Source organism: Bos grunniens, chromosome 4 (genome assembly GCF_055505025.1).
Source record: "Bos grunniens cultivar Pamir isolate PY7600 chromosome 4, Bosgru_T2T1.0, whole genome shotgun sequence".
Taxonomy (NCBI): domain Eukaryota; kingdom Metazoa; phylum Chordata; class Mammalia; order Artiodactyla; family Bovidae; genus Bos; species Bos grunniens.
In genome coordinates, this window is record NC_141168.1 from 42,701,405 (window position 1) to 42,718,589 (window position 17,185).

The 17,185-nt window shown below is 42.8% G+C and overlaps 1 protein-coding gene across 2 annotated transcripts in view; it reads left to right on the top strand.

The window, feature by feature from the left end:
* The window catches only part of HECW1 (HECT, C2 and WW domain containing E3 ubiquitin protein ligase 1), a 326,637-nt gene that overhangs the window by 301,362 nt on the left and 8,090 nt on the right, over positions 1 to 17,185 (top strand). For both annotated transcript variants that reach the window (XM_086396047.1, XM_086396048.1), the window contains 3 exons: positions 9,838 to 9,984; positions 11,533 to 11,647; positions 14,266 to 14,464. In XM_086396047.1, coding sequence (XP_086252173.1) covers positions 9,838 to 9,984; positions 11,533 to 11,647; positions 14,266 to 14,464 — 461 coding nt within the window. The remainder of the gene's footprint in view (positions 1 to 9,837; positions 9,985 to 11,532; positions 11,648 to 14,265; positions 14,465 to 17,185) is intronic.

Below are 17,185 nucleotides of genomic sequence, written 5' to 3' on the forward strand. Positions count from 1 at the left end.
GGTTAAGTAGATTCATGTGTTATACAACCCATCTCCAGAATGTCTTCATCTTGCAAAACTGAAACCATGTCCATTAAATAATAGCTCCCTATTTCCCCCTCTTCCCAGCCACTGGAACCACCCCACTTTTCTTTCCAAGAACTTGTCTGTTCTAAGTATCTCATATTCAGTGGAATCGTACAGTGTTTGTCTTTTTGTGATCAGCTTATTTCACTCGGCATAGTATCTTCAGGGTCCATCCATGTTTTACCATGTGACAGGACTGCCTTCTCTTCTAGGGCTGAATAATATTCCATAGCATGTAAATACCATATTTTGTTTAGCTATTCATCAGTTGATGGACACCTAGGTTGCCTCCACCTTTTGAGTATTGTGGATAATGCTGGTATGAACATAGGTATGCAAATCTCTGTTCAAGTCCCTGTTTTAAATTCTTTGGGATATATACTCAGAAGTGGGATTGTTGGATCATATAGTAGTGGGATTTTGTGTTTAAAAACAAGGACTGTCATTCATTCAAAATATAATTCTTTGGGAAAAAAACAAAATATAATTCTTTGAGAACTACTGCCTTTATTAAGGGAAGGCAATGGCACCCCACTCCAGTACTCTTGCCTGGAAAATCCTATGGATGGAGGAGCCTGGTAGTCTGCAGTCCATGGGGTCGCTGAGGGTCAGATACGACTGAGCAACTTCACTTTCACTTTTCACTTTCATGCATTGGAGAAGGAAATGGCAACCCACTCCAGTGTTCTTGCCTGGAGAATCCCAGGGATGGGGTAGCCTGGTGGGCTGCCGTCTATGGGGTCACACAGAGTCGGACACGACTGAAGTGACTTAGCAGCAGCAGCAGCAGCCTTTATTAAAATTACTCATGTCTTCTTTTCTCGTTTTGACATGGATCTAGTTTATTGAGTTTTTTGAAAATCAAATGTAACAGTGGATCAGAAAGCATTTTTGTAAAATGTGCAATATATCTGTAAGATATTTCTCTTATCTGTGCAACTACAACAATACTTTTTATCTCTAGCATCCAGATATTTACTCCTCCAAAATGTATCACAATAGTATTTAATATGAGAAGCTTTCCATTTTTTTCTTCCAGTGTTTATATACCATTGAATCATCTGGCTTATAGTTTTATCAGACCAGCCTGATAGCCTGAGCAGATTTAACAATTAAGGTTTTTGAACATCATTTACAAGAGATTCAAAAGCCTATGACGTGTAGTTTTTGTAATGGAATGCTGTAAGAAGTAAGCTGGGATACTTTATAAGCACCTTCATGACTGTGGGCAGTGTGCTGAATCTATGGGTGAGAGTTACCCACTGAACCTTGCAGACCACCCAACACCCACCTCTCAATCAAGAATCTTGTTCAGGTCCTAGAAAATGTTAGTGTTTTGATGCATTATCTTTGCATAAAAATACCTCTGAAGAATACTCTTTTCCACATTTGAGAAAAAAATTATTTTTTCTTACATCTTTAGAGAGTGTATTTAAATATATTCAAGAATATGTGATTCACTTAACTGTCCTCCCCCATGTACTAGATAAGCGTGTAAGATACACTATCTTTTCTGCATGACTACTTTTAGACCATCCTTTACATTTGCCCTATAGTAGTTAATTTGTAAAACAAACAAACAAACAAAACACAATTATTTAGCAAAATAGATTAAGACAAATGGGTATCCATCTTAAAAAACTTAAATTAGATCCCAAACCTAACTCATTATGCTTAAATTAATTCCACATTGGTGAAAAAGCTGAGCGCTTAAAAGAACAATAAAAAGATGAAAATGAAAGAATTTTTCTTTTTAACTTGCAGTAAGAAATGCTGTTGTAGATGTGACAAAGTCATGAAAGAAAAGATAGACATAGTCAAGTAAAATTACTTTTTTAATACCTTATGTCAAAACTACACCATAAACAAAGTAAAAATGGCATAATATTTGCTACATTGTAACATATAGCACCAGAGAAGGCAATGGCACCCCACTCCAGTACTCTTGCCTGGAAAATCCTGTGGACAGAGGAGCCTGGTAGGCTGCAGTCCATGGGGTCGCTAAGAGTCGGGCATGACTGAGCAACTTCCCTTTCACTTTTCACTTTCATGCATTGGAGAAGGAAATGGCAACCCACTCCAGTGTTCTTGCCTGGAGAATCCCAGGGACAGAGGAGCCTACTGGGCTGCCGTCTATGGAGTTGCACAGAGTCGGACACAACTGAAGCGACTTAGCAGCAGCAGCAGCAGCAACATATAGCACAGACAAAAGTCTGTGTCTTTCAATATAAGAAGAGATCCTGCAGATCAATGAGAAATGAACAACAACACAATAGAAAATTAACAACGAATATAAATGGATAGTTCCCGGGAAAGGAAATATTCAACATCATTCACAATTTTTTAAAAATATAAATTTAAATAGAATGAAATACCATTTTCCCTCATGAGAACATCAAGAATCAGAAAACTTCAGTTCAGTTCAGCTCAGTTGCTCAGTCGTGTCTGACTCGTTGCGACCCCATGAATCGCAGCACGCCAGGCCTCCCTGTCCATCACCAACTCCCGGAGTTCACTCAGACTCATGGCCATCAAATTAGTGATGCCATCCAGCCATCTCATCCTCTATCGTCCCCTTCTCCTCTTGCCCCCAATCCCTCCCAGCATCAGAGTCTTTTCCAATGAGTCAACTCTTCACATGAGGTGGCCAAAGTATTGGAGTTTCAGCTTCACATCAGTCCTTTCAATGAATACCCAGGACTGATCTCCTTTAGGATAGACTGGTTGGATCTCCGTGCAGTCCAAGAGACCCTCAAGAGTATACTCCAACACCATAGTTAAAAAGCATCAATTCTTCGGCACTCAGCTTTCTTCACAGTCCAACTCTCACATCCATACATGACCACTGGAAAAACCATAGCCTTGACTAGACGGACCTTTGTTGGCAAAGTAATGTCTCTACTTTTCAATATGCTATCTAGGTTGGTCATAACTTTCCTTCCAAGGAGTAAGCGTCTTTTAATTTCATGGCTGCAGTCACCATCTGCAGTGATTTTGGAGCCCCAAAAAATAAAGTCTGACACTGTTTCCCCATCTATTTCCCATGAAGTGATGGGACCAGAGCTATGATCTTCGTTTTCTGAATGTTGAGCTTTAAGTCAACTTTTTCACTCTCCTCTTTCATTCTCCTCACTTCCTCTTCACTTTCTGCCATAAACGTGGTATCATCTGCATATCTAAGGTTATTGATATTTCTCCCGGCAATCTTGAATACAGCTTGTGTTCCATCCAGCCCAGCGTTTCTCATGACGTACTCTGCATATAAGTTAAATAAGCAGGGTGACAATATACAGCCTTGACATACTCCTTTTCCTATTTGGAACCAGTCTGTTGTTCCATGTCCAGTTCTAACTGTTGCTTCCTAACCTGCATATAGGTTTCTCAAAAGGCAGGTCAGGTGGTCTGGTATTCCCATCTCTTTCAGAATTTTCCACAGTTTATTGTAATCCACATAGTCAAAGGCTTTGGCATAGTCAATAAAGCAGAAATAGATGTTTTTCTGGAACTCTCTTGCTTTTTCGATGATCCAGCGGATGTTGGCAATTTGATCTCTGATTCCTCTGCCTTTTCTAAAACCAGCTTGAACATCAGGAAGTTCACTGTTCACATACTGCTTAAGTCTGGCTTGGGGAATTTTGAGCATTACTTTACTAGCATGTAAGATGAGTGCAATTGTGCGGTAGCTTGAGCATTCTTTGGCATTGCCTTTCTTTGGGATTGGAATGAAAACTGACCTTTTCCAGTCCTGTGGCCACTGCTGAATTTTCCAAATTTGCTGGCAGATTGAGTGCAGCACTTTCAAAGCATCATCTTTCAGGATTTGAAATAGCTCAACTGGAATTCCATCACCTCCACTAGTTTTGTTTGTACTGATGCTTTCTAAGGCCCACTTGACTTCACATTCCAGTACGTCTGGCTCTAGGTGAGTGATCACACCATCGTGATTATCTGGGTCATGAAGCTCTTTTTTGTACAGTTCTTCTGTGTATTCTTGCCACCTCTTCTTAATATCTTCTACTTCTGTTAGGTCCATACCATTTCTATCCTTTATCCAGCCCATCTTTGCATGAAATATTTCCTTGGTGTCTCTAATTTTCTGAAGAGATCTCTAGTCTTTCCCATTCTGTTGTTTCCTCTATTTCTTTGCATTGATCACTGAGGAAGGCTTTCTTATCTCTCCTTGCTATTCTTCGGAACTCTGCATTCAGATGCTTATATCTTTCCTTTTCTCCTTTGCTTTTCGCTTCTTTTCTTTTCACAGCTATTTGTAAGGCCTCCTCAGACAGCCATTTTGCTTTTTTGCATTTCTTTTCCATGGAGATGGTCTTGATCCCTGTTTCCTGTACAATGTCATGAACCTCCGTTCATAGTTCATCAGGCACTCTGTCTATCAGATCTAGTCCCTTAAATCTATTTCTCACTTCCACTGTATAATCATAAGGGATTTGATTTAGGTCATACCTGAATGGTCTAGTGGTTTTCCCCACTTTCTTCAATTTAAGTCTGAATTTGGCAATAAGGAGTTCGTCATCTGAGCCACAGTCAGCTCCCGGTCTTGTTTTTGCTGACTGTATAGAGCTTCTCCATCTTTGGCTTCAAAGAATATAATAAATCTGATTTTGGTGTCAACCATCTGGTGATTTCCATGTGTAGAGTCTTCTCTTATGTTGTTGGAAGAGGGTGTTTGCTATGATCAGTGTGTTCTCTTGGCAAAACTCTATTAGCCTTTGCCCTGCTTCATTCTGTACTCCAAGGCCAAATTTGCCTGTTACTCCAGGTGTTTCTTGACTTCCTACTTTTGCATTCCAGTCCCCTATAATGAAAAGGACATCTTTTTAGGGTGTTAGTTCTAAAAGGTCTTGTAGGTCTTCATAGAACCGTTCAGCTTCTTCAGCGTTATTGGTTGGGGCATAGGCTTGGATTACTGTGATATTGAATGGTTTGCCTTGGAAATGAACAGAGACCATTCTGTCATTTTTGAGATTGCATCCAAGTACTGCATTTCAGACTCTTTTGTTGACTATGATGGCTATTCCATTTCTCCTAAGGGATTCCTGCCCACAGTAGTAGATATAATGGTCATCTGAGTTAAATTCACCCATTCCAGTCCATTTTACCCATTTTAGTTCGCTGATTCCTAGAATGTCAATGTTTACTCTTGCCATCTCCTGTTTGACCACTTCCAGTTTGCCTTGATTCATGGACGTGACATTCCAGGTTCCTATGCAATATTGCTCCTTATGGCCTTAGACCTTGCTTCTGTCACCAGTTGCATCCACAACTGGGTATTGTTTTTGCTTTGGCTCCATCCCTTCATTCTTTCTGGAGTTATTTCTCCACTGATCTCCAGTAGCATATTGGGCACCTACCAACCTGGGGAGTTCCCCTTTCAGTGTCCTATCATTTTGCCTTTTCATACAGTTCATGGGGTTCTCAAGGCAAGAATGCTGAAGTGGTTTGCCATTCCCTTCTCCAGTGGACCACATTCTGTCAGACCTCTCCACCATGACCCGCCTGTCTTGGGTGGCCCTAGGGGCATGGCTTAGTTTCATTGAGTTAGACAAGGCTGTGGTCCGTGTGATCAGACTGGCTAGTTTCCTGTCATTATGGTTTCAGTGTGTCTGCCCTGTGATGCCCTCTCGCAACACCTACCGTCTTACTTGGGTTTCTCTTACCTTGGACGTGGGGTATCTCTTCATGGCTGCTCCAGCAAAGCACAGCCGCTGCTACTTACCTTGGACGAGGGGTATCTCCTCACGGCCAACCCTCCTGACCTTGAACGTGGAATAGCTAGCTCCTTTCGGGCCTCCTGCGCCCGCGCAGCGGCCACTTCTTGGATGTGTAGTAGCTCCTCTTGGCCGCCGCCCCGACCTTGGGCAAGGGTAGCGCCTCTCCGATGCCCTGCGTGGTCCATCGCAGCCGGAGCACTTCTGTGCGGTCCAAGGAGTAAGCGTCATTTCATTTCATGGCTGCAATCACCATCTGCAGTGATTTTCAGATCAGATCAGATCAGTCGCTCAGTTGTGTCCGACTCTTTGCGACCCCCTGAATCGCAGCACGGCAGGCCTCCCTGTCCATCACCAACTCCCGGAGTTCACTCAGACTCATGTCCATCGAGTCAGTGATGCCATCCAGCCATCTCATCCTCTGTCGTCCCCTTCTCCTCTTGCCCCCAATCCCTCCCAGCATCAGAGTCTTTTCCAATGAGTCAACTCTTCACATGAGGTGGCCAAAGTACTGGAGTTTCAGCTTCAGCATCATTCCTTCCAAAGAAATCACAGGGTTGATCTCCTTAAGAATGGACTGGTTGGATCTCCTTGCAGTCCAAGGGACTCTCAAGAGTCTTCTCCAACACCACACTTCAAAAGCATCAATTCTTTGGTGCTCAGCCTTCTTCACAGTCCAACTCTCACATCCATACATGACCACTGGAAAAACCATAGCCTTGACTAGACGAACCTTTGTTGGCAAAGTAATGTCTTTGCTTTTAAATATGCTATCTAGGTTGGTCATAACTTTCCTTCCAAGGAGTAAGCGTCTTTTAATTTCATGGCTGCAATCACCATCTGTAGTGATTTTGGAGCCCAGAAAAATAAAGTCTGACACTGTTTCCACTGTTTCCCCCATCTATTTCCCATAAAGTGATGGGACCGGATGCCATGATCTTCATTTTCTGAATGTTGAGCTTTAAGCCAACTTTTTCACTCTCCTCTTTCACTGTCATCAAGAGGCTCTTTAGTTCTTCACTTTCTGTCATAAGGGTGGTGTCATCTGCATATCTGAGGTTATTGACTGGTTCATGTCCAGTTCTAACTGTTGCTTCCTGACCTGCATATAGGTTTCTCAAGAGGCAGGTCAGGTGGTCTGGTATTCCCATGTCTTTCAGAATTTTACACAGTTTACTGTGACCCATACAGTCAAAGGCTTTGGCATAGTCAATAAAGCAGAAATAGATGTTTTTCTGGAACTCTCTTGCTTTCTCGATGATCCAGCAGATGTTGGCAATTTGATCTCTGATTCCTCTGCCTTTTCTAAAACCAGCTTGAACATCTGGAAGTTCACAGTTCAGAAAGCTTAGCCATATTCTATTTTGGAGATGGTGGAGAGAAACAGGTGCTCTGCACAAGAGTGTAGGTGGAAGGAAGAAGAAGTTTGTTTCACTGTCTATGAAAGGCACCCTGTGATACCTATCGTCATTCTAAATGCACCTGCCTTTGACTCAGCATCTCCGTCTAGAAATTTGACCTACAGATATGTTCACATCTAATTGAAATGCCTAACGGATAGCAATCTTCACTGCAGCATTGTTGATCACCACAAAAAAAATCTGAACCAATATAAATGTTCAGCAGTATAACACTGATGAAATAAATTATAATTCATTCACACAATGAAATAGTAGACTAGTACGATATGTGGTCTGATACCCCAGCCCATCCATTTACATGTAAATCATAAACAATAAGACAAGTAGTATAACAATAACAAAGAAAGAATAAGACAGGTCTAAACTGGTATAATCCTAAAGGAAATCAACCTTGGAAAGACTGATGCTGAAGCTGAAGCTCCAATACTTTGGCCCCCTGATGTGAAGAGCCGACCATTGGAAAAAACTCTGATGCTGGGAAAAGAGAAGGGGGCAGCAGAGGATGAGATGGTTAGATAGCATCACTGACTCAAGGACATGAATCTGAGCAAACTCCGGGAGATGGTGAAGGACAGAGGAGCCTGGCGTGCTGCAGTCCATGGAGTTGCAAAAATCAGACACAACTTAGTGACTGAATAACAACAATAAGCCAGTATAAAACAATGGCCAATGTGTATCTTTAACTAAAAAAAGAAAAAAGCTTTGGTGTGTATGTGACCATGATAATGAACAGTGTATATAATATGCTACTGTTTGGGGGAGAGAAATTTGTTTTTCCCTGTATGGCTTTTTATAACACTTGAATTTTTTTTTCCATGGACACATGTTACCTACTCAAAAGAAATCAAGTAAACTACAAATGACTAAATACATTAAAATTAGAGGAAAAAATAACATTGAAAATAAAAATCAATCCTTCATGTGTGTATAAGGGAGAAACTGAACTTAGAGAAAGTTGAAAACATTCCCAGTGATAAAAATAGGGATGTGTTATAGATTTAGAATAATGTATTTCTGTTTATGCTTAAACTGATCCTGTATCTTTTCAAATGAGATCGCCAAGAGTGATGATTTTGGTTTTAGAAAACTGAGTCATAGCCCTTCTGTTGGCTAGTTACAGAGTGAAGAGCAGACAGACAGATGTACCTGAAAGACACCACAGGCTTTTCCTCAGTGTGTTAGTTAAGATTAAGTTCAACTGCTAATGAAGAAACTCAGTGACCCTGCTTAAATTAACAGTTTATTTTTCTCTTACATAAAAATGTGGAGGCAGGCAACCCAAGGCTTCAATTCCTACAATGGCCCCCTTCACCCACAACCTGAGGAGTATGGCGCCCCCAACCAGCACATCCGTGTCTGAAGTTGCAGGACAAAGGAGAAACAGCCCTGCTCTTTAAAGAGGCCTCATGAAAGTGCCATACAACACCCCCACTTGTACATTATTGGCCAGAATTTAGTTATGTCATATACTTAGAGTCATGAAATAGTCTCTAACTGGGCAGGTAAACACCAGAGGCTCCAAAGGATATAGATCTTAGGTGGTAACTATTATGTTATAATTGAGCAACATTTCATATTTACCAAAGTCACCCAAGTGATCAAATAAAGTAGTCAGCAGACTTCTATAAACTATTTTGTTTGGGTACTTTGCCCACGAGTGCCAAATATGTACATATATTTTTAATCTATAACTAAGTACATCTATGGGCTTTCCTAGTGGCTCAGTGGTAAAGAATTTGCCTGTCAATGCAGGAGACACAGGTTTGATACTTGGGTCAGGAATATCCCCTGGAGAAGGAAATGGCAACCCACTCCAGTAGTCTTGCCTGGAGAATCCCATGGACAGAGGAGCCTGGAGGGGTATAGTCCACGGGGTTGCAAAAGAGTTGGACATGACTTAGCAACTAAACAATAACAGGTGTGGTTATGCCTCATTTTTCTTATATTAATCACACTGACCAGTGAGGCGAACCCCTTAAGCAAATTTAAGATAACTGATGCTTCCCCCTTCAAACACCGACACTTTTTGATAACAGTGTCTAATATATGTTACCTGCCTTCTTGCCTTTCAAAACAGTAAAGCACAGATCATAACTTTTCTTGTTAGCTTGTCCTAACAAACATGCACCTCCATGCTAAGTGGCAACCTCATTCTCTCCTTTCTCAAGGTCGCGGTGTCACCCTTCAGCCCCTCTTATACCTACTGCAGAAGCACGCTCCCACGCTCCGTTTATTTTTTGCCAATGATCTGCTGTTGATAGGGAAGATTTGTTTGTTAAGAATGTGATGTAATTGGGACTTGGGTATAGTTAAGGACATTCTAGTCCATTTAGGGGTAACCAGGGGCATTTTTCTTTTATTTCAGTTAGGCCTCTTAAGTTTAAGAAACATGCTTCCTCTTTATGTAACAAAACTGTAGCTTTTCTAAGGTACTGATGTATCTACTTTAGAACAACCAGAGCCTTTCTAGTAACTTCCAGGAAAGGAGAAAGAACCAAGGAGGTAAAGATGCTGAACTCATGTAAAGAGAATTTTTTACAAATAGCTCATCCTCTTAAAACTGATCTGTTTCACTGCAAGGTAAAGCAAGTCAACAATCATCATGATCTTTGTTTCCCCGCAAGGTAACGGAGAGGGAGTTAAAATCTGGAGGTGCCAACACGCAGGTGACAGAGAAGAACAAGAAGGAGTACATCGAAAGGATGGTGAGGTGGCGGGTGGAGCGCGGCGTGGTGCAGCAGACCGAGGCACTGGTGCGGGGCTTCTACGAGGTGAGGCCCGGCCCAACAGGGTCTTGTTAGGAGAAGGGAGAGGAAGAACGAGGCAGGAAGAGGGCTCAGCTCTACTCACCAGCATGCAGGGAGGACCCCCTGAGGGTTTTGGGAGAGGGGTCAGAGTTCTCTGGGAAACCCAGCTCTTGTGGTCTCACAAAACCCACGTCAGTGTGGCCCTGCTGAGCCATTTGTGAAAACACATGGCCCATCCTGCCAAGACACGTGTGTTGCATCCCCTTTTATTCAGTGAGATAAAGATGAGTGAAGTGAAGGCACTGGAGGGAATTATCCACTCTGGCTAGATTTTTTATTTTCTTACAGGCAGATCTCTGAGATATTGTAGGTTTAGTTCCAGACCTCAGCAATAAAGCCATTGGCGCATTAAAGCGCGTCACATCAGTTGTTTAGATTCTCAGTGCAGTAAAAGTTCTGCTCATACGATACTGTAGTCTATTAAGTGTGCCACAGTATTATATCTAAAAAACCAATGTACATACCTTATCTAAAAAAACTACCCATCATCTTATGACCTTGGGTTCCCGCAAACCTACAATTTGTGAAAAATGACGTATCTGCAGAGTGCAATAAAGCAGAACACAATCAAAGGAGATATGTCTGTGGTGTCACTTTGTGCAACATAATCCATGCAGAGGTGCTAAATCAGCAGTGACTTATGAAATAAGCTGCATGAAGTCGCATGTGAAACTTTTGAAAATTATAAAACACTATAGAATTTAAATAATCTGTCATTCAATAAAAAAGTTTTTTAAAAAGCATCAGAGATCAATAATAATTTTTTAAAAAAGAGGACACCGACAGCTGCTAGGCTTCCTGTTTACCAAAACTTGACATAGTTAGATTTTTCCAGTTTAGAAACAAGGGCTTGGGTGTTTGAAGGTATTCTTTGCTGCTCTGCTGGAGATCAGAGTGAGTGACTGGCTGGTCCACCAGTGTGATTAAAGGAGGTGTCTGCTGCAGGTGTTCAGTGATACCACATACATTCAGCAACAAGATGTAAAGCCAGAGCTCAGACCCCTCTAATCAAGCAGGTCCTCTCAGATCTTTGAAGGAGGGAGGGAAGAAGTGACGGGGAGAAGGGAAGAAAAAAACAATTGTTTTAATATATAAAGTCCGTTCTCAGGAAATAAGTCCTAGTTTGTATATGGAAGAGAGGATTCCTTTTAAGTGAAGTGATAACACTAATAGCTACTGAATCACTCCAAAACAAATTGGCCTTTAAAATGTAGTGTTACTGGGAAACTTAAATGTGACTACAGAAAGGCAAGTCAGTCTGGTTCATAACATCATTCCAAGAGGGAATATCAGAGGTAACGAAAAGCAGGGGACCTTTTTTGAGTTCCCAGTTCATTAAGGCGTTGTGCTTCAGAATGTCATGATTTACTTAAACGTGATAACACACTGGGAGAGGGGGGAAAGGTTGCGAACAGTGGTGAGCTTCCCAGCTTAGCCCACAGAAGTGGTAATGATGAATATAACCTCTCGATAACATTGGGTCTGTAGGCTAAAGCTTAATTTGGATTTCAGGTGGTGGACTCAAGGCTGGTCTCCGTGTTTGATGCCAGGGAGCTGGAGCTGGTGATCGCTGGCACGGCAGAGATTGACCTGGCCGACTGGCGGAACAACGCCGAGTACCGGGGAGGTGAGCGAGCGGGGCTTGTGATGGCTCAGCTCCCATAGACACAAGCTATAACTTCTTAAAAAACATTATTGATTTGAAATTGACATAACAAAATTAACCATTTCTTTCCTATGTTACATTTTATCATTTTATTTTTTATTTTTATTGAAATATAGTTGATCTGCAATGTTCTGTTAGTTTCAGGTATGCAGCAAAGTGTTACAGTCATATGTATATAAATTATACATTCGTTTTTCATATCCTCCTCCAATACAGGTTATTATAAGATATTGAGTATATAGTTTAAAATAACCATTTTAAATCCACAAACAATAAATGCTAGAGAGGGTATGGAGACAAGGGAACCCTCCTACACTGTTGATGGGAATCCAACTTGGTATAGCCACTGTGGAGAACAGTATGGAGGTTCCCTAAAAGAGCTAAAAATAGAGTTACCATATAATCCTACAATTCTACTCCTGGGCATATATCCAGAGAAAAACATGGTCCAAAAAGATACAAGCACCTCAGTGTTCATTGTAGCACTGCTTACAATAGCCGAGACATGGAAGCAACCTAGATGTCCATCAACAGTGAAATGGATAAAGAAGATGTGTTACACAGAGACAATGGAATATTACTCAGCCGTTAAAAAGAATAAAATAATGCCATTTGCAGCAACATGGATGGACCTAGCAATTGTCATGCAGAGTGAAGTAAGTCAGACAGAGAAGGAGAAATATCACATAACATCCCTTATATGCAGAATCTAAAAAGAAATACAAATGAACTTATTTACAAAAAAGAAACAGACTCACAGACTTAGAGGACGAATTTATGGTTGTCAGGGGGGAAGAATGGGAAGAAGAGATGGTTTGAAAATTTGGATTCAACATGTACACTCTGCTATATTTAAAATCGGTAACCAACAAGGACCTACTATACAGGACAGGGAACTCTGCTCAGTGTTATGTGACGGCCTGGATGGGAAGGGAGTTTGAGGGAGAATGTATACATGTATATGTATACATTGTAGCACTCATTGGCTGAGTCCCTTACTTATCCACCTGAAACTATCACAATATTGTTAATCGGCTACCCCCCAATATAAAGTAAAAAGTTAAAAAAAAATAACCATTTTAAAGGGAACAGTGCAGCAGCATTTAGTGCATTGTAGATGTGGTACAACCATCCCCTCTCAGTGGTTTCAAAACATTTTCTTTGTCCCCAAGGGAAATCCAGGACCTGTGAAGCAGTTGCTCCCCATTCCTCTCCCCACTCCCCACCCCCAGCAGCCATCAGTCTATGCGGATGTACCCGTGCCGGATATTTCATATAAATAGAAATATACTGTTTGGCCTTTGGGGTCTGGCTTCTTTCACTTAGTAAGGTTTGTTTGTGTTATAGTATGACTCAGTGTTTCATTCCTTTTTATGGCTGAATAATATTCATATATATATTCTGTATGTTCAGTTCAGTTCAGTCCCTCAGTCATATCCAACTCTTTGCAATCCCATGGACCACAGCACCCCAGGCCTCCCTGTCCATCACCAACTCCTGGAGTTTACCCAAACTCATGTCCATCGAGTTGGTGATGCCATCCAGCCATCTCATCCTCTGTCGTCCCCTTCTCCTCCCACCTTCAATCCTTCCCAGCATCAGGGTCTTTGCAAATGAGTCAGCTCTTCGCATCAGATGGCCAAAGTATTGGAGCTTCAGCTTTAACATCAGTCCTTCCAGTGAACACTCAGGACTGATCTCCTTTAGAATGGACTGGTTGGATCTCCTTACAGTCCAAGGGACTCTCTCTCAAGAGTCTTTTGAACACCGCATTTCAAAAGCAGCTTGCTGTTCCCTGCATATTTATTCTTCATTCTCATCATTATAGCCCCTCCTCCACTCACACAAGCCTTCACATGCTTAACTCACACCTCTGAGGTGAGTTACACCTTCCGTTTGATGAAGCTTTTCTTCTTTCTGCCCCAGCCCAGCCTTCTTTCTTCATCTTTGAGTACTTCTTGCACTTGCAGTCTATCATTTTCCTTCAGCGACTGCCCCAAGCCTGGTTTCTGTACTGTCCTGTGAGGCCCCATACTCCGTCCATGGGCCCAACTCCTCTCAGGCCAGGGCTGGCCAGAGCACAGCAGCTCTAAGGGCGCCACGGGCTGCGGGGAGAGCCCAGCATCTTCCGTTCACCAAGACTGACGTTCACCTTTCTTAAGTCCTAGATGCTCCCACAGTGCGTGGTTACCAAGAGCTAAGACATCAGAACAAAGACAATATGAGGAAATGAACCCCAAAGATCTCTGCCAGACCTCACCACTCATTGTGTACATTTATCTCAGGCAGGAAAGTGACTCCTAGGAGCCCAGTTGTTTAAATAGAAAGCAGACATCCCTGAGGACATCCCTGAGAACATAAAACCTTTTTTGTAAAATGCCTCTTTTCTCAATTGGCTTTTGTTTTTGAACTTGACTCAGTTACACACATTGTTTCAGACCTACCTGAAGGCCACCACTAGAGAAATGAGCAGATCTAGAGTAGCTGTTGAGTTCTTAGCACATCTAATGTGTATTTCATCTCCCCCACCTCTCCTCCCCTCTCCTCATCCTCTCTGTCTCCCTCCTGCTTCCGCTCAGGTTATCATGATGGGCATCTTGTGATCCGCTGGTTCTGGGCTGCGGTGGAGCGTTTCAACAATGAGCAGAGACTCAGATTACTGCAGTTCGTCACAGGAACATCAAGTGTGCCCTACGAAGGCTTTGCAGCCCTGCGAGGAAGCAACGGGCTTCGGCGTTTCTGCATAGAGAAATGGGGGAAAATTACATCTCTTCCCAGGTATGGAGCTCCCACCCCACTTCAGGAAACCTGCTGAAGAAGGCCAAGTCCACTGTATTATTTGAGCTTGAGCAATCATCCGTTGGGATGGAATTCTTTCCTATTGCCCAGTATATTGTTCTGAGTCATCAGTGAAAGATGTGGGGGAGAAGTCTCAGGGAAGTGCATTCAGGTCATACTTCTAGTCATTTTTTGATGATTGATGGTATTGGGGCTATTGGTTTCATGGTCCATGGGTCAGTCGTATGTGGCCCAATTTAATTTAAAGAGGAATGTCTTGCCTGGGGGAAGGGGGATGCCCAGAGGCTGGAAGCCCAAAGTGGCCCTTCCAGCACTGAGTCTGCAGTTCTGTTGTTACTGACCAAGGTTCTTGGACTTTTTAATCTATAGAAATTATAGAAAGAGACTAGAAATCTGTAGAAAGAGACTAGGTGAGAAATTCAGGCAGAGGCTCCTCCGACTGCAGCCTAAGGGAGAACAAGCAACAGGTCCCTTTGCTCACTCCACCAGGGGGAGTGAGCTGGTCCCTTAAATGGTGTGGGGTGGGAGCTGACGGGTGGCTCAGGCTGGAGCAGTGGCTTAGGTACTCTGCCCACCCTGTGGATAGTGCTGTGTGCCGTCCCCCACTTTTGCTCTCAGCACCTCAGAAATGGCAATTGGGTTTTGGCCTTTTGTATCTTATTGTTCATATTGTTCATATTAAACCCCTGGCTGTGCATTATGGGCAGTTATTTTTAGTTTCTTTGTGTTCTGTTGCTCGAGGAGATGTTCGTCCAGGTGCAAGTATTGAAGTGAATGGTGCCAGGTCCCAGCCTGTCTCACTAGGGCGTATCACTTGATACACAGGGAATTATGTACATATTGTGTTTTTCTACTATGTTTTAAAACATGTGCAGACAAAACCGTATGTATCTTGGGTCTCTAGAGTGGCTTCTATATAGTAAGCTATCGAGGAAATTATTGTGTGATAATGCACAAAAGGAGGTACTAGAGCTCCAGGCAGTTTAACAGAATCTTTTCCCTGCGCCTTGAGTTTTCATCCCAACACATCTTCTGTACTTTCTGTGCCGCTTTGGATGGCATATTCTCCTGCTCAGTGAAATAAGGAGCACTAAAGAGAGGCTTCTGTGTAGCTACTAAAGTCATAAATCCCGCTCAGCAAATAGAAGAAAAGATCGATCCACATTACTCTCTTCTACTGTGATGTTTTCTAATTGTAAGAGAAGATTCATATTTAATTCAGCTCTGTTTCTACATGGCCTCTGAGATGCTTTGCTAATCCCTTTTGTGGCAGGATTTATTGAACTATAATTTTTATCTAGCTTTCCTACTCTTTATAGCATCCTGGAGATAATTCATGTGAGCGTAGGAGGCCCAGGAAACAGAGAACGTGCCCCGCTGGTTAATAACAGCCCGAAGCCTTGGGTGCTTTTCAGCTCTGTCTTCACCCAATTAGATCAGCAGACCCTCAGTGCTCATTTGCATGGTTCTGCTGACAGCTGAACCTCCTGAATGAAGTCTGGCAAGAAAATCAGGCTCAAAAGGCAAGATTTCCATTTGTTGGGTTTAATGATAGGTTTGAAGGTTGAGGTTCTTTGGAAGCATTTTGTTCTTACTTTAAAGACGTGAGTTTGAGTCACATTTGGTGATACCCTACTCCCAGAGTAAGCACCTCAGTGTGCATGTGGATGGGGATAAGGGGGCATGGCTGAGCTACACAATGCACCTGCCCAGAGGGGCTGAGTCCAGGGAGGAACAGAACCAGATGGTGCGTAGTTACAACCCCAGTTGGAATCAGAGGAGAGCAAAGAAGAGACAGTAAAAGCATGGATGCTATGAGGTTGTAGGACAGAGGCCTAATCCTGACTGAACTGACAGAAGATGTCACAGAGAAGCTGGCATTCAGGTGAGCCATGAGGGGCAAGGAAGGGCAGAGGGGATTCCAGGCTGGAGCAACAGCAAGAGCAAGGCCTGGAGGTGGAAAGGTCAGCTATGTTCAGGAAGGAGCGCCAAGCAGGCATGGAGGACAAGGTGTCTAACGTGACATTTGCAGGGGACATCGTTGAGAGAGCAAGTTTGGTGGGCCACAGAGAGAAGACCCCATTGAGAAGTCTGTGCTATTATTTAGGAAACAGAAGTCGTTGCTTTTGTCACTGAGGTCAGAAATTGAGTCTAATTACATATATGCTCTGGGAAGCTTTGAAATTTGTATTAATCCTATTAACCCACACAGAACTAACAGAGTGGGCATCAGCTTATGAAAAGGAAATGGCATCCCACTCTAGTACTCTTGCCTGGAAAATCCCAAGGACAGAGGAGTCTGACAGGCAACAGTCTATGGGGTCTCAAAAGAGTCAGACATGACTGTGCAACAAGAACAACACTGACCTTCTGAACAGGCTCTGCACATCTGGGCTAAGGCATCCCTAGAAAAGTTGCTGTGCTTCGAGCCCCAGAGAGGGTTCCTGGGGGAAGCAGGGACTTCATCCTGGGCCAGAAGGGCCCCAAGAAGAGCTGAGAGGCCTTCAAGAGGACAGTGAAGATGACCCTCTGAGTATGAACCCCCAACTAGTCTCCCTTGTATCTTCTGAAGATTCAAGAACCTGGAAAGTGTCACCTAGGGTGGAGAGAAAGAAATGGCCTCTGAATTCCAAGAATGGTAGTTCAGAGAGACCTGGCTAGGCCATGTGGCAGGTGTCAAAAGCCCAGGAAAGCAGGAGA